This window comes from Diprion similis, chromosome 2 (genome assembly GCF_021155765.1).
Source record: "Diprion similis isolate iyDipSimi1 chromosome 2, iyDipSimi1.1, whole genome shotgun sequence".
In the NCBI taxonomy this organism is placed as follows: domain Eukaryota; kingdom Metazoa; phylum Arthropoda; class Insecta; order Hymenoptera; family Diprionidae; genus Diprion; species Diprion similis.
Genome location: NC_060106.1, coordinates 8,420,720 through 8,435,722, shown reverse-complemented (window position 1 = coordinate 8,435,722; position 15,003 = coordinate 8,420,720). Strand labels below are relative to the sequence as shown.

Genomic DNA, 15,003 nt, shown 5'->3' with positions numbered 1-15,003 from the left:
CCGTGTTCATGCCAGGGAACACAATACCTCGGTAACACACAGCGCTCTGTGTGCGCGACGAGATCCTTTCAAATTAGATTTCATCTCGAGATATAAGCAATCCCGGTCTAGGCTTAACAAAAGGCTATTTGGTTGGCAGGTACCACCGACCACCCCTGTCCCAGTGATTTTGCTTTCTTTCCCTCAATACTCGCTATCCCATTTCACAAGATTCGCCGCCTGCACATACGTGTGATATACATGTGTGTGCAAAATGTACATAGACTGTAAATGTATGTAAGGCGGGTTTCCTCACTCGTCCATGTAATACACTAAATGTGATGTGAATGCGCATGTAACGTGACGTGTCATCGCAGTGCTCGATTTCTCAAAGGAGGTATAATATGAGTATATATGTAAGGGCGAAGAAAAAGAAGAAGAAGAGAAAGAGGAAGAAGATGAAGGAACGGAGGAAGGAAGGAAGGAAGGAATTGTGTTTGTTCTCCATACAGCCGCGTCACCTGCTATGCATTTCGACGACGACGCCGCTGTCTTATTTCTTCCTTCCTTCTCTTCCGACTTTCAGTATACTTGTCTCGTCCCTTCACCTTTCTCAGGTTAAACTCACGTTTAACCTCCGAACGAATCGGTGTCACGACACCTGTAACTCATATTTTCGGCTTCGGCAATTTGGACCAAATTCTTGTGTGAATTGAAGGTATAAGTGAATCTATTTCTATAGACATGCAGATTACGGGGGAAAAACCTTCGAGGCATTATTTATTTATTTTTTTCTTGTTAACACACCATTCACTATCGCTTAGGTGAGTAACGTTATCGTAACGAAGAAATACTGGAAAAATCACTATTTTCTTAATCTTACAATGGTTTTTAAGGAAATAAGATTTCAAAATATAAGTGTGTTTTGTTTTATTACGGTTTACTGAATTTCAGACAATTTCAAAATCGCGTGATAACGATTTTTCCTTAGTACGAATCGTTCCAATAACGTAACTAACTTCAATACGATTCGGACTTGCAGGAGTGACCAAAATTTTTTTTACTTACTCCTTCTCTTCTTCTTTCGATCTATAACCTACGAAATACAACCAGACCGAGTAGTTTTAGTCCTAGCAGCACCATCTGCGAAGTAATAAACTATATTCGTCGTATAAGTTTTGACACACCATCCCGGTATGTATCTGTACATGTACGTACAAATATAATGCAGAAGTAGATGTATACAGTTGAGGAAAGTTGCAGTATAAGTTTGGCTCGATGGAACAAATCAGAGGAGAAAAATGGCGACCTGAAAGTTTTTCTTCCTTGAAGATTGCGGAGGAAAGATCATCCGACGGTTTAAATGTCCGCTAAGGTGAACCCGAAACTTATTTATTTACTTTGAACTACGCTATCGTGTATTCTTGAAATTATTACCTCATATACACGAATTTTTTGTCAATGATCTGCAATTCAATCTTGCGTCTTAATTGCTAATATAACCTGCAATCGATTCAACTTATACTCGATACACACCTGTGTAGAACGATTTATGTTAACAGCCATACTACTTGGGTATTTATATAACTTTATCGGTGTTTACTTAACGCTGCTGCAATGTCACGTTCCATGTGTAGTTGGGAGTTCTCAACGTTGACCAATTAGTCGCGTTGGTAATAGGCAGCTAATTGAGAAAATGAATGAAATAAAACTTGGCGTAAAAAAATCGCGATGATAAGAGAAGAAAACGATCAAGTCGTTGCAACAGATTCATAATTATTATAACAATGACAAGTATAATTATATAAGTAATTTATAACGATTCCATTTTGATAAAGTTTCAAGAAGTCGAATTAAAATGTGAAAAGAAATCGAGTATCCCTTGGTCGTAACGAATTTTTATTTCACTTTTATTCATTTCTGTTTCGTTCTTATTTTATTCTTTCGTCGAAATGAAAATGTGATTAGAAATGTGAAAGAGAAGGTCTAAGTTTCCTCATTTCCAATTTTTTTTTTACCCTCTGAATAATTCTTTGCTTACCTTCATTAAAATCGCTATTCATTATTCCCTGAAAATATTTTTAAACCTTTTACCGAAATTATTGAAACGATCGATGCGTGACAATATTTTTTCGCACATGTGCGGTATATTTTATTGTACTTACCTTAACTGATTGAAGTTGAAATTTTGCATACAGATAAATGAATGAAATTCCGGAAAATCGTCCACTTCGACGCAATAAAACTTTTCTTATGGTAACTTGTTTCTCATCGGTTGTGTGTGAAAGTCCCGGAACTAAACTTTTTGGGGGGTCAAAGAGAAATATAAAGTTTACGGGGAACGAGAAGATCTCCATGTCTAAAGGTACTCGGACAATTATCCGAGCTCAGGGTTCAATCAACAACGGTTGCAAAAGTAATCGTGAGAATGTCGATTGGTGATTCAAACAGCTTTATCAATGCCGATAAAACTTTTTGCGATTATAATTTCGCATTATAATGAATTCGTAGAATTTTCATACTCATCGTATTACATGTAATATCAGCTAACCAGTTCGCGTGCAGCAAACTCGTGTTGAAAATTGTTTCATATTTGTATTGTAGGTATATACTATGATTACTACATACTTTAGGGCAGAAATGAAAGTCGATGGCAACAAGTAAAAAAAAAAAAAAAAAAAAAAACACTTACTGGAAAAAAATATTAATTTAATTCTGTGGTAAAGATTTGAGATTGGTAGATCGTACAGAGTTTGGAGAGTAAACAGTAGATCTCGAGTCTGGTCCAGTTTGACCATCCCTGTTGTGGGGGGATGCAAATGTCAAAAAATGAATTTAATCTCGAAATGTTTACGTTACGCACATCATACACGATAAAGAGATAGATACAGTCGTTGAATAATAATGCTTGAGAGGAGGGGACGAGTGACGAGACACACGAAGGTGTGGATGTGTGCAAATTAGGGGGTTGGCATATGCGTTAGCGAAGAGATTCATTCTTCGCGACCACCCGCAAAATCTGCAGAGTCAGGTGTGCGAATTTGTACAGCCTTCAGCGTTCGTCGCGGTAATGGAGATACGCGGCAACGCCCCTCCTTAACACGCCTTACACGTGTTCTTGTTAAGGAGCGTTGCAGTGAGCTTTAATCTCTCGTGTTTGCATAACAACGCGTGTGTGCAGTCAGGAGGGGATTATCAGTAATAAATAAAGTGGCAGTGCAGGCTGTTGCGCCAGGTGGCTGAAACACACGGACGTAGCCACCGGGGGTAGCAACAGCTGCAAAATCGTGGATAACGAGGAGAGGGAAGGGAAGGGAAGGGGGAGGCGAATGAAAGAGGATGAGATCTCAACTCGAGCAACTAACTTCCGGCCCCTCTGGGCTTTCAAATCTCTTACTTTCTATGTTAATTTTCTCGCTTTCTTTCTTATGTGCCGGAACGACGAACGACTCGAAGGAAAAGAAAAGATATCCTTTGAAGATGCCGAACGGTTCATGCTGGAAAGGATCCTTCGAGCGAGCGGAAAAATTTCTACTTCTAAGTAAAATAAAACGAATTTTCTGTATATTAAGGACAATTTTTATACGAGGCTTACGTCTGTATGAAAAAAGCTGAGTCGAAATTCTGATTCTGTTAGACTGTTATTATTTGTTATTTCGGTCACTTATAAGCACCTTAAAATCATCGACATAATCGTTACACAGTATTATGTATTTTGATTTATCGATCATCGCGAAGGGATGAATGAAATAGACGACAAATCGAGAGTGACGCGACTAAAAAATTGGTATGTGAGATCATTTTTCACTTGAGATCGTATTTGGATTCACAAAGTTCGAATCTATAAGTTTAAAAAGTAACATTTCTGTAGTTGAAAAATTAGCCGTCTAAAGAAATAAATGTAATAAAAAATTACTATTTTTGAGTTGAGTCACTCGTCAAAAATAATTACATAACGTGAATTCAGCTGCTGCAGCGCTGGTGCGATCATCAAGCGATCTGCGTTACCGACGAAACAGTGCTCCGGTAGCACACTGGCAAGGTGTCAGCTTTTGAACAGTGAGATCCACGGTTCAAGTCAAAGAGCAATGACGAGAATTTATTTGATTTCCAATATCATCGATTTTTCTTGATTAAAGTCTCGTCAAGATCGTAATTTCATTCAGGATCGGTGTCTGATCAGGTTGTCGATGATGTTAAAACTGTTCCTGGAAGTATTCGGAGGGAATACGATGTCAGTGAACCAAATGTTTCAAGACGGGACTGAGACACCGTAATAGACATCGATCCATATTTCAAACGAAAATCTCTGCCAGTGACACAATTTGTTTTAACTCTTCATTCGTATAGTCGGGAATATTTTCAATCAAATCCTGAATCGTCAAGTTTTCAATAAGATAATTTAGACTTATCGTCGTAACAAAAAAAAAAAACAAAAAAAAAAAATTCCATTCATCAATTTCCAACTTTTACGGAAAAAAGTGTGGAATAATAAGAATATACGCGTGAACTAAATTCTATTCGGCGTTCATATAGGTATCCTGTAAATATCGATAATAGTTTAGCATGTACGGAATGTAAAATATGTTATGCGAAGGTACTCGACGTTCGCTAAGTTTCAAATAGTGTTTAACGGTCTGGTATATGGAAAGCCTGCAACTAGTAGCAGTAATAATTAATTAACGGCGTTAACGACTCCAGGCTAGGTTCTACACGGCCGTTAGACTTAACAGGAACTGAAATCTGAACGTGTAATCAGTTAATCTCACTAGTACTACGTTACGCCTCTATCAGATGCGACTTGGTCTTTACCGCACTATTATGGGCTTTATTATATACTTTAGGCGAACAAATTTAACACTAATTATTGCTTCTGTAAAAGGTATTAAAAAAAATAAATACATAAATAAATTCAACCGTATCAACAGTCGCGATAAGGGATGTATGGTGGTGTAATTTGTATAAATACCATAAACATCGAGTATTAGACGATTTTTGCTTATCAGTTGTTCCTTTTTGCAATTTCAGGTACAAGGTCGAGGTCGCCGGGAAGTCCCTGCCGGTGCTGACCAACCTCGACAAGGGCCGCTACGGTGTTCTAGTCTTTGAAAATTTAAACAAGTACCTGCAGATGGACAAATGGAATCGAGAACTACTCGACAAATACTGCAGGGAATACTCTGTTGGAATAGTGGGTTTTGCTCCGCCAGGCGAAGAGAGTTTAGTCGGTGCTCAGCTGAAGGGTTTCCCGCTCTTCATACACACCAACCTCAGGTTAAAGGTCAGTACGTATATCTGGCATCACTTCTCGGTACCATCCTTTGTGCCTTTTCTTCCTCTTTTCTATACTTCTCGAAAGATAAGCTCGCCGGTTTTTTTCGACGTTCATACTCTCATCGTATATATATATACCTACCGTTCCAAGTTGGATCGCCTTATTTTTCTTAACTTCTCCTTGGTTTTTTTTTTTTTTTTTGGAGTGCGTCCCCACATTAGACATTTTACCAAACTTCGTTCTCCACGGCCTCGGTGAACGTCGATGGCTCCTCTTGACAAAGAGCTTGAAAAAATACACGAAACTCGGGAAAGTCCAAAGACCTTAAATCCCCGAGGTCACTTACTCCATTTTCAATCTGCAGCTCAACCATTGTCAATGGGCACGGCTTAAGTCTAAAATCGCAGGAAAACGTAATACACGAGTTGCTATTAATTATAATTATTATATTTCCCTATAATACTACTTTTTTTTCTGCTTATAGCAACGGTGAATCTGTTTGTTTAGTTTACTAAATTTCTTCCAGTTAAATAATCCCTCAAAAATCAAATTTTTGTTGCAAAAACATGAAACTATCGCAATTTTTAAATCAAATATCATAAATTTTTAATCAAAGAAAATAGTAACACATACTACATAAACTTTTATTCTGTAATCGAAAAACTATATTTTTTGGTTATGGTAAAAAAAGAAAATATTAGATAAGGATACACACTGTACATCGACCGTACTGAAATTTTTTTCCGGTGAACCTACCTTGTACTTCCTGCAGCATACATAAACCTATAATAATAAACAGAACCACCAACGAGGTCGAGTCCATTATCTAGATGCTCTCGGCGAATGGTCTGTGATCTTTTGCCGCAACTATTACAATACGCGGCAGCAGCAGCTCAGCATCATCCTTTACTCTCTCGGCTTTTCCATTATACTAAATTAATACGTTAACGCCCAGACGCTATCTACTCTTGGAATGGACCTTTTTTTTTTTGCCGAGGTTCTCCGGAAAACTGGCCATTGGGGAGTTGAACGAATCTAATAAATTTTTTGTGACAATATGATATTTCACTTAATTGACTTTGCTGTTCAATTATGAAATCGAATAATAAATAATTGAATCGAAGAATAATAATGAAGCAGTGCTTCTGAATAAAAATCGTTTATTACGAAACAGTTTAATGGTATTGAGATGGTTATTGATTTGATCAAATTTTCTAATAACTGTTACCGATAAGTATTTATGTTCTTCCTGGTGATATACGATGAAAGAACTTTTTTTAACAAGTACAGCTGAAGAATGGTATGTAGGAAAGATTTTAAACACGATTAATGGAACCTACAATGATGAGATAAAATTGTTTTCAGAAACACAGAAACTATATCAATTGAGATCTCCGAATATTTTAAACAATTTCGATCAAGTTCACTCTGGCAACTGTACTAAAACTTGTTTCAAATCCAAATTCAGTCTGTCTTTCACCGTCTCGTCGATGAAAAAGATTTTTTCCATCAGTCCGTCAGACTTTAAAATTCTGCCTGTACTTAAAGTCGAGTAAATACCATTTAGGCAAAACTAGCAACAAGTATTTACCATCATGTCACAGTAATTGCAATAAGCTTGCAGGATACCGCTTCGTTATATCATACATTTTCAAAATCCAACGGCGTCTGAAACGCGAGCAGCTTATTCAATGTCTCTCTCACTCCTTAAATCAGGGCGAGGTACCACGTGTGGGTGGTTGTATGGTGTATTATACGGTGAGCGTTTTTCTTTTCAGGACGCGCAACTGAACGCGGCATCACCTATACTCCGGTTAACCAGAGCCGGTGAGACTGCGTGGGGACCACTTCCTGGTGGTGATTGGACTATTTTTCACGCTAATCACAGCACGTACGAGCCGTTGGCCTGGGCGTACAGAGACACCTTGGATTATCCGACGAAGAAAACCCCGCTCACAACCGTTGTGCAGGTAATATTTCAAGCGCACCTTTTGCACCTTTCTTTCCTCCATCTATCGCAGTAAATTTTTACTTTTTTCTCTGTTACGAAGATCTTTATAAAAATACGAAAATAGACAATAAGTGACGTGATAAGTGATGTCGATATTTAAATGTCGATGCTTTGTTTTGAATCTCTTTGAAATTATTGACTCACTCAATACATTCATTGAGTTTTAGTCTACGATCGTTAATTTTTTTCAAAAGATCGTTCGTTCTCTTCAAAAACACTTCAACACTTTTTTTTCTTCTTTATTATTCTGGTATCGTTTGTGAATAGCTAATTTTCAAACTTCTAAGAAAAATAACTGAACCATCGACGTTCAATTTTTTGTATTTTCAAAAAGATCTTCGTAGCTTATGAATAAAATAATTTGATAAATACTCAATGCACGTTCATTTCTTATTGAGTTTAATTAAACGTGTCGAGTTTTGATCCACCAACGTCCTCGTCTGAAAAACCTTGATATTTTCATAGTATCACGTATGAAAAATAAAAAAAATTTCGTGCACCAAAAATCAATCGAAATGAAGCTTCGTGCTATAAGTCAGGGTTACTCATGACAGGCTTATATATCTATAATCACGGTTTTTCAATGTCTTTCCCTTGTTGTTTTAACCGTTGGCAATACACAGCGCAATGTGTGTGTACGTAATTTGCACGGTAGCCAATTGGCAATTTTATTTCCAATCAGCCGAATTCAAGCGGAGATGGTTATCCAAATTTTACAAAAAAAAAATGCAGACTGGCAATATCGCGAAATCCCGTTATGCGGAGACCGATCGTTAAAATAAATACATGGAGTACATGGGTCCACTTTTATTTGCTGCTGCAGAAACGTATCTTCCGTTCAGCATCAGGCTCCAAAGTTTTGAAAAAAAAGATAAAAATAACAAAAATTATATTCTCCAGAGACAAATCGAGAGACACCAGCGTCATATCGTCCGTCGTCGATATCTACTCTTAGAAAAATATTTCATATATATCTTTCACCGACCAAATTGCTGCTGCAGCTGCGGTGCAGCAGCCTCCTCTATAACTGCGATCGGAAAAATAAATTGGATTGCGCGCGTCTAACAAGCTTCATAAAATTCCTGCAGAATCTATGTACTTATATGCATAAATACATATACCATATATCTGTGTGTATGGGTGTGTATATTTATGATGAGAAAAATTGAAGGGATGAAAATAGAAGGGGTAGATAATTTGTTTTACAAAATCCAAGGATGCTGTGCGGTAGCATCGCTCTTGATTCTACGCTACGGAATATATAACGTAAAGCTCGGCCTCGTTTTACATATGCAAGTGCGTGTGCCTATGGGCATACGTGTATGCACGAGTGTAAGCTAACGTTGACCTAATGGGCGAGAGGGGACACGGCATCGGTGAGTGCACGCACTTCAAAGGGTGACCCGCTTCGACGAAATTCAAAGGGTCAAAGGTCAGGAGATTTACGAACGAACTATTGCACGTTATGAGTTTATCTCTATGATGATAAATATACGCACGTTGATAACCGTGTCGACCTTTTCGTCGGGATTAGTTTTCATTTTGAATGATTAATTTTAGCACAGTTTTATCGAGGTCAACGATACGAGCTACTTAGGTCTATTGATACAGTTTTTATCAAAGTAAATTATAATACACACTTTGGTCGATATATTTTTTTGACAATTTTAATATTTAACTGTTATTTTTTTTTTTTTTTTTTTTTTTTTTTTACTGCCTTTTCACAATAATTACAGTCGTGATCATGTTCTAGATATTCAGTGAACCTAAAATTGACTAATGTTTTTTCTTTCTTGAGGCTACTTAGGGCCGATTAATCGAAATGCTTGTTTTTTTATGCTTGTTTGCGTCTGACGATTTGTATAATAATGATTTATAACGATGATAGGCGAATATAGCTTGAAAAAGATTAAATTCATGTTTTTTTCCACGACTAAGAAATCGTATAGGTCATAGTTGACACAACTGAATATCGGTTAACGACGCAGAATATTACTTGACTTCGTATTCACATCGTTTGTGGACTTACACGTGTCGTCTAATAACAACCTTGTTAAATTCGAAGAGGGATTCGCAGTTCGGAAAGCTATTCAATGCTTTTGGTAAGATGCTGGATGTCGTTAACTGGATCCAATAAACATATAACACGATCAATATTATATATTCGTGCAACGGTATATTTCCGATGAAATCGAATAATTCCAAAACAGCCAGAAAATTTTCAGATACAGCTGTAAATCGACTGAGAAATTGTAATAATATTGAAAATCCAGATATCGGCAACAGTACTGCCAATATTTGTTTTTAGGATGGACTTATTCTTCACTGTGAGAGAAAAAATAAAACTCGTGAAACTCGTCGAAAAACCAATTTCGAATTTCGAGTATTCGAACGATGCGCAATGATTGGAAAATAGGAAAGATCCGATTCTGCAGACTTCTAAATTAATCCTGATCGCGAAACAGGCGATGTTCAAATCCAGGAAACGGATAACACAACGGTTGTGCAGTTCCATAGATACGATTGCGGCATTTGCAGTGCCGAAGCAGCGTATTCTGCAACAGATTCGGGGCACTTTACTCTCACCTACAGACCTCGCACACTTGTTTTGCAAATGCATTATAGAGCAAGACACGCCGAGAGCTTGAGAGTATCAAGTAGTGGAATTTTGAGTTCGGTCGGAAGGAAGCTGGGAGTCTAGGGTAGGCAAATAAATTGGTAGCAGTCCACATGGACGTTAATAGAGCGATTCGTTTCATTGCTCATTAATTTAATCAACTGGCCCACGGCTGATTGAACGTGAATTTAATTACCCACCACCACCCTGCTTGACTTGCAGACGCGAGAGGGTCACGGCTAGACCTGCATGTCTTTGGAAGCGGAAACTCCTTTTGCAGAGGCGCATTAAGGGGGCACATCCGAGTAGAATATTTTAGAAATCGTTTTTCTTTTTATTCGCGTTTCTGAAAATTTGAAGCATGAAGAATATTGTGTGTAAATTGCGTGATGAAAACCGAAGAATTGCAGAAGTTGCGACATATTCGCTGAACTTTAAACTCGATTATGTCGAAACTACGTTTCCGAGTCCGTGCCTACGACATCTCGAAAACGACACTGATTTTCGGTTCTTTCCAATTTTCATCTATCGAAACTTTATTTTTCAGAACTTTGCTTTATCGTATATTGAATTTTCAGAATTTTGCATTTCGGAACTTTGAGTCGTCGGGTTTCCGACCATTCGAAACTTTGTTGTTCGGTAAAAGTCTGATTCCTTGACATCAAGTTTCGCCACCAAAAAATTCGGAATTGGGCGCCTCCGGAGCTTTTCAAATTCGAAATTACAACCCCGCCCCAAAAAAATCACTTTCTACATCCATACGCTCTGTACCTACGCAGACCTTTATAGACCTTGAGGATAGAAAAGAATTTGTGCTAAGTTCGAGGTGTGATTTCGGCACTTGTGCATATACGTCTGAAATTTTTCAGGATCATGGACGCTACGACGGTATTCAGAGGGTGCTTTTCGGGGGAGGTCTTCGCTTCTGGCTCCACAAATTACTGCTCCTCGATTCGTTGTCGTACCTATCTCACGGTCAGCTGAGTCTCAGCCTCAACCGGATGATATTGGTCGACGTTGACGACATATTTGTCGGTGAAAAAGGGACGAGATTGAAGAAGGACGACGTTCTCGCTTTACTCGCCACCCAGCAAAGGATTCAGGCTCTTGTGCCGGGGTTCAAATTCAACTTGGGGTTTTCAGGGAAATACTTTCACCACGGTACGACGGAAGAGAATTACGGCGACGATATGATTCTCGAGAACGTCGACAGGTTTGTGGAAATATTATTACCATTATCGTTATAACGTGTATAATTAAACGTTCATTTATTCTAGATACATTTCATAAATACAACTACATTTCATTTCGTATACTCAATTTCAATCAAGCTATGCAATTTATATTACACAACGAATTATACACGAATATTTATTTCTCTAATATTACATTTTACGGCGTTTCATTCAAAGGTAGATTATATATATATACAGGATGGCAATTCATTTACTAATTAGGTCAGATTTTATTAAATAGAAATGTTTGAACTGCGCGAGCGTTATTCCGTATGTGTGCAGCTGCTCAGAAATCTCTCTATATACATACAGGGTGTCACAAAAGTAACGAGACGTCTGAATATTTCTGCAGGTAAGATATTTCTCAAAAAGATCATGGTCGTTCTCGTAGTATCGTTCAACGAGGAATTCAATTGAAGATTACTTTCAAGATTCTTTCAAATTAAGTCAACTTTTTTTTCAATGGAACCCCCCTTTCTGAAATCGGCAATCGATAGCGCGCGAAATTTTACGTTCATATGTGTTCATATATGACGTAAGTACATTTTGACTTTGTTGGTCAATTAAACTTGATCAATAAAATTATTCAACCGTCCCGTTACTTCTGTGACACCCTGTATATGTTGAATATTTTTTGTTCAGGCAAAGGTAAAATGCCGTTGCCTTTTATTCCGTGGTTTCAATTCACTCCTACCAGGTTATACGAACGTTCCTTTGAAATGAATTAATATTGAACTCTCATCGGCCAGTGTTTGTTTCTGTTGAAGCTGTGAAAAAAAATTTGCTGAAGCTTTCGAAACTCGTCAATTTTAATATAATAAATATGAACAATTTCGAAGGTGGGATAGAAGAAGAAAAGTAAAAAATTGCTAAGAAGTCGCGTGCCCTACATCATCCGCTAATTTGAAATTCAATTAATCTTCTCCGTCTCTCTACTTGCACTGCTCTTTGCCTTCGTTATACCATAGATAAGTAAATTGCCAATTTTATTTTCAATCAACACGATTCAGCTTCCATACCCGAGTATTCGTGGCGTTTTAGGAAGCGTTTATTTTTAGAAATTTAATCCTGGTATTTCAGTTTTTTTTTTTTTTTTTCCTCTACCATCCAATTATTGATCTTTGTCAGAACAATGTCCCGCACTAAATATCGGTAACTCGGTTAATTTTTATATCAAATATTTAACAGAGTGAAAAATTAGATATCATTTTGACAAGAACAACGGCAATTCTTCATAAACCTCGATGTATCCTGATCACCCACGTCCCAGATTTCCATCCTCCTCAATAAGAAAAAAATCTTCACACATTAAATTTGAATAGTCTTGGCAATTTTTGTTAAATAAATAATTTGGAGGTACGTAGTGACATCATATGCTTTTGACGTGTATGTGTGTGAAAATAAATTTGGAAATGACTGAAATTTTGATTTTTTCTCTTTGGCAGATTTACGTGGTTTTCCCACATGTGGAACCACCAGCAACCCCACCTCTACGAGAATGTAACGCATCTTCAGCTGGACATGGCGTTGAACAAACAGTTCGCTAAAGAGCACGGTATCCCAACTGGGAGTGGTTACAGTGTCAGTCCGCATCACTCCGGAGTTTATCCGGTTCACGAGGGTCTCTACGAGGCTTGGAAAAAAGTGTGGAACATCAAAGTTACAAGCACTGAAGAATATCCTCATTTAAGGCCTGCGAGGCTCAGGAGAGGCTTCATTCACCGGAATATCATGGTGAGAAAGTTTCTTCGAGCCTTTCTTTTTTTTTATCTTTGTTATTTTCTTTATTCATATTGCAACAGGGTTGTTTTACAAACTTGGAATACCAGTAAAAGCTGCCGAATTTTCATCCCCCCTTCCCCTTCCCCCCAAGAACTTAGCTCAGTCGGGGTTTCGAAAATTTTGTTTCAAGTCTGAGGGGAGTTGAACGAAAAGGTTAGACATATCGGTAATACGATTTTGCAAAGACTACTAAACGTGAAGCTCTCAACCTTCTCCGACATCATTCATTTAGGGGAGGGTGGGGCAAAGTGGGCACTTTAAAATTTCTGATGTCTCCAAAAATTTGGCGGCAAAGTAAGCCCTCTGAAATTTTTTAAATAACAATTGAGGGGTGAAATTAACCACCTGAACTTTTTATTAAATATGAATTATTCGGAAATCATAATTACTCTAAACATTTTCTTCTATTTTTAGGTATTATTTTCTTAAGGGGACCACTTTACCCCTCTCGCCCCTATACAGTTGTTTCTTTGTTCTGTTGTCGAGTCGTTGGATTCATGGCTAAAAACCTACGCTCAACCTAATGGCTGAATAAAAATACCCGCTTTAATTCTGCCGAAGTCTCTCGTGTTTTAGAAACGATTGTGCGTAGGAACGAAGATTTTGTTTGTAAAGATTCCGCCCCCTCCCCCACACCGTTTCCGGTCTTATAACGAGAGAAGACTGTACGTCTCTATTCATTTTCTTTTGTTTTCCTTCCAACGACGTAAAAACTAACTAACTCAATATTGATTTAACTGCATACGCGATTCGCTGGAAAAATCGAGGCGTATCGACGATCTTGATTCGTCGCGAATTCGAAAAATGAAAAGAAACAAGCTAAAATGACCACGAACCAAAGACAGTTTCGTATCATTTGTCAACTATTTATAAATTCTTCTATTGTGACTGGTAAACTAACAGTAAGTTTCCATATATCCACACGAATTTGACGGATATTTTCCTTCAAAGTTGGTTAAAACACGTCGCGTGTGACGTGGAAATACAGAAAATTCTTTTTAAACGACATTTACAAACCATTAGTCGGCTCATGTATTATCACGTACAACCGCCCGATATCAGTTTCGCGTATCACTGCAAAATTGCGATGCTGAATATGTGATCAGGGCGAGTAAGCAGTATACAGGCTGGAATCCGGCTCTTCTACTCGGTCAATACTGATGTTTCAATTTCGAATTTAAACTGCTTCTATAGCTGCGTGCATAAGGCTTACTTTTTAATTGAAAAACGACAAGAAGTAAAAAACTTCCTCGAAAACATACCACGCGGTTGTTTTTCTCGAGTAAAGGAAGTACAATCTTATCACTTTCGCACTGTGATGAAAAAAAATTTCTTACTTCAAATTCGTTGCAAAAAGTAAACAGATGCTGTAACAGGATTTTTCAACAATTCAGATAAATGTAATATATATTACAGGAATAGAAATATGCCGTTGATTTTTTCAACATCGGTATATTTGACGTACATCTGCGAAGTATATTTCAATTCACCTTATTCCATTTTTTTTTTGTCTTCTCGCAGGTTGAAAGAATTTTAAATTCATCTAAAATTTTTGTTATAATTATTATTTTTCTCTTCTGTTTCGCAATTCCCAGGTTCTGCCAAGACAAATATGTGGTTTATTCACTCATACGATATTCATAGAGCGATATCCCGGAGGAAGAGATAAGCTGGACGAATCCATACAAGGAGGGGAATTGTTTCAAACTATCGTCTACAATCCTGTAAGTTTAATTTTCCCTACTATTCTAGCGTTAAAGGTACGGAGGTATTCATATATCTACACGATACTCTACGGACTACCCTAATATGTCAGTGAAAGGGTGCGGTTGAACGTAATTTTTTCAATCACTGTCGATGAGGAGGACCAGGAGGAGGAGGAAAAGGGGGAGTATCATCGATCGAGTATCGCTTACGTCTAATTAAATTATAGAAACCCTGCACGTTCCCCTTAATTGGAATTGAGTATCAGGTGTATGCAGTGCATATCACATCCCTGACTCTATACCTGCACTTGAATGTCCTCGACTTTCCAGCTACAGAGGAAGAAATTTCTAGTTCGGATTACTGTACCGTTCTTGACTGTTTCAATTTTTTATCATAA

General features: G+C 37.7%; 2 protein-coding genes across 3 annotated transcripts in view; both read left to right on the top strand.

Moving 5' to 3' along the window:
* Positions 1-15,003, top strand: part of LOC124416355 (calcium uniporter protein, mitochondrial) — a 95,375-nt gene that overhangs the window by 4,136 nt on the left and 76,236 nt on the right. The gene's annotated exons all lie outside the window — the stretch shown is intronic.
* LOC124416354 (bifunctional heparan sulfate N-deacetylase/N-sulfotransferase) overlaps positions 1-15,003 on the top strand; it is a 58,733-nt gene that overhangs the window by 38,286 nt on the left and 5,444 nt on the right. For both annotated transcript variants that reach the window (XR_006930761.1, XM_046897320.1), the window contains exons 3-7: positions 5,008-5,260; positions 7,033-7,224; positions 10,752-11,095; positions 12,563-12,851; positions 14,495-14,623. Coding sequence is in view for 1 of the 2 variants with exons in the window: in XM_046897320.1 (XP_046753276.1) it covers positions 5,008-5,260; positions 7,033-7,224; positions 10,752-11,095; positions 12,563-12,851; positions 14,495-14,623 (1,207 nt within the window). In the remaining variant the exon portion in view is untranslated. The remainder of the gene's footprint in view (positions 1-5,007; positions 5,261-7,032; positions 7,225-10,751; positions 11,096-12,562; positions 12,852-14,494; positions 14,624-15,003) is intronic.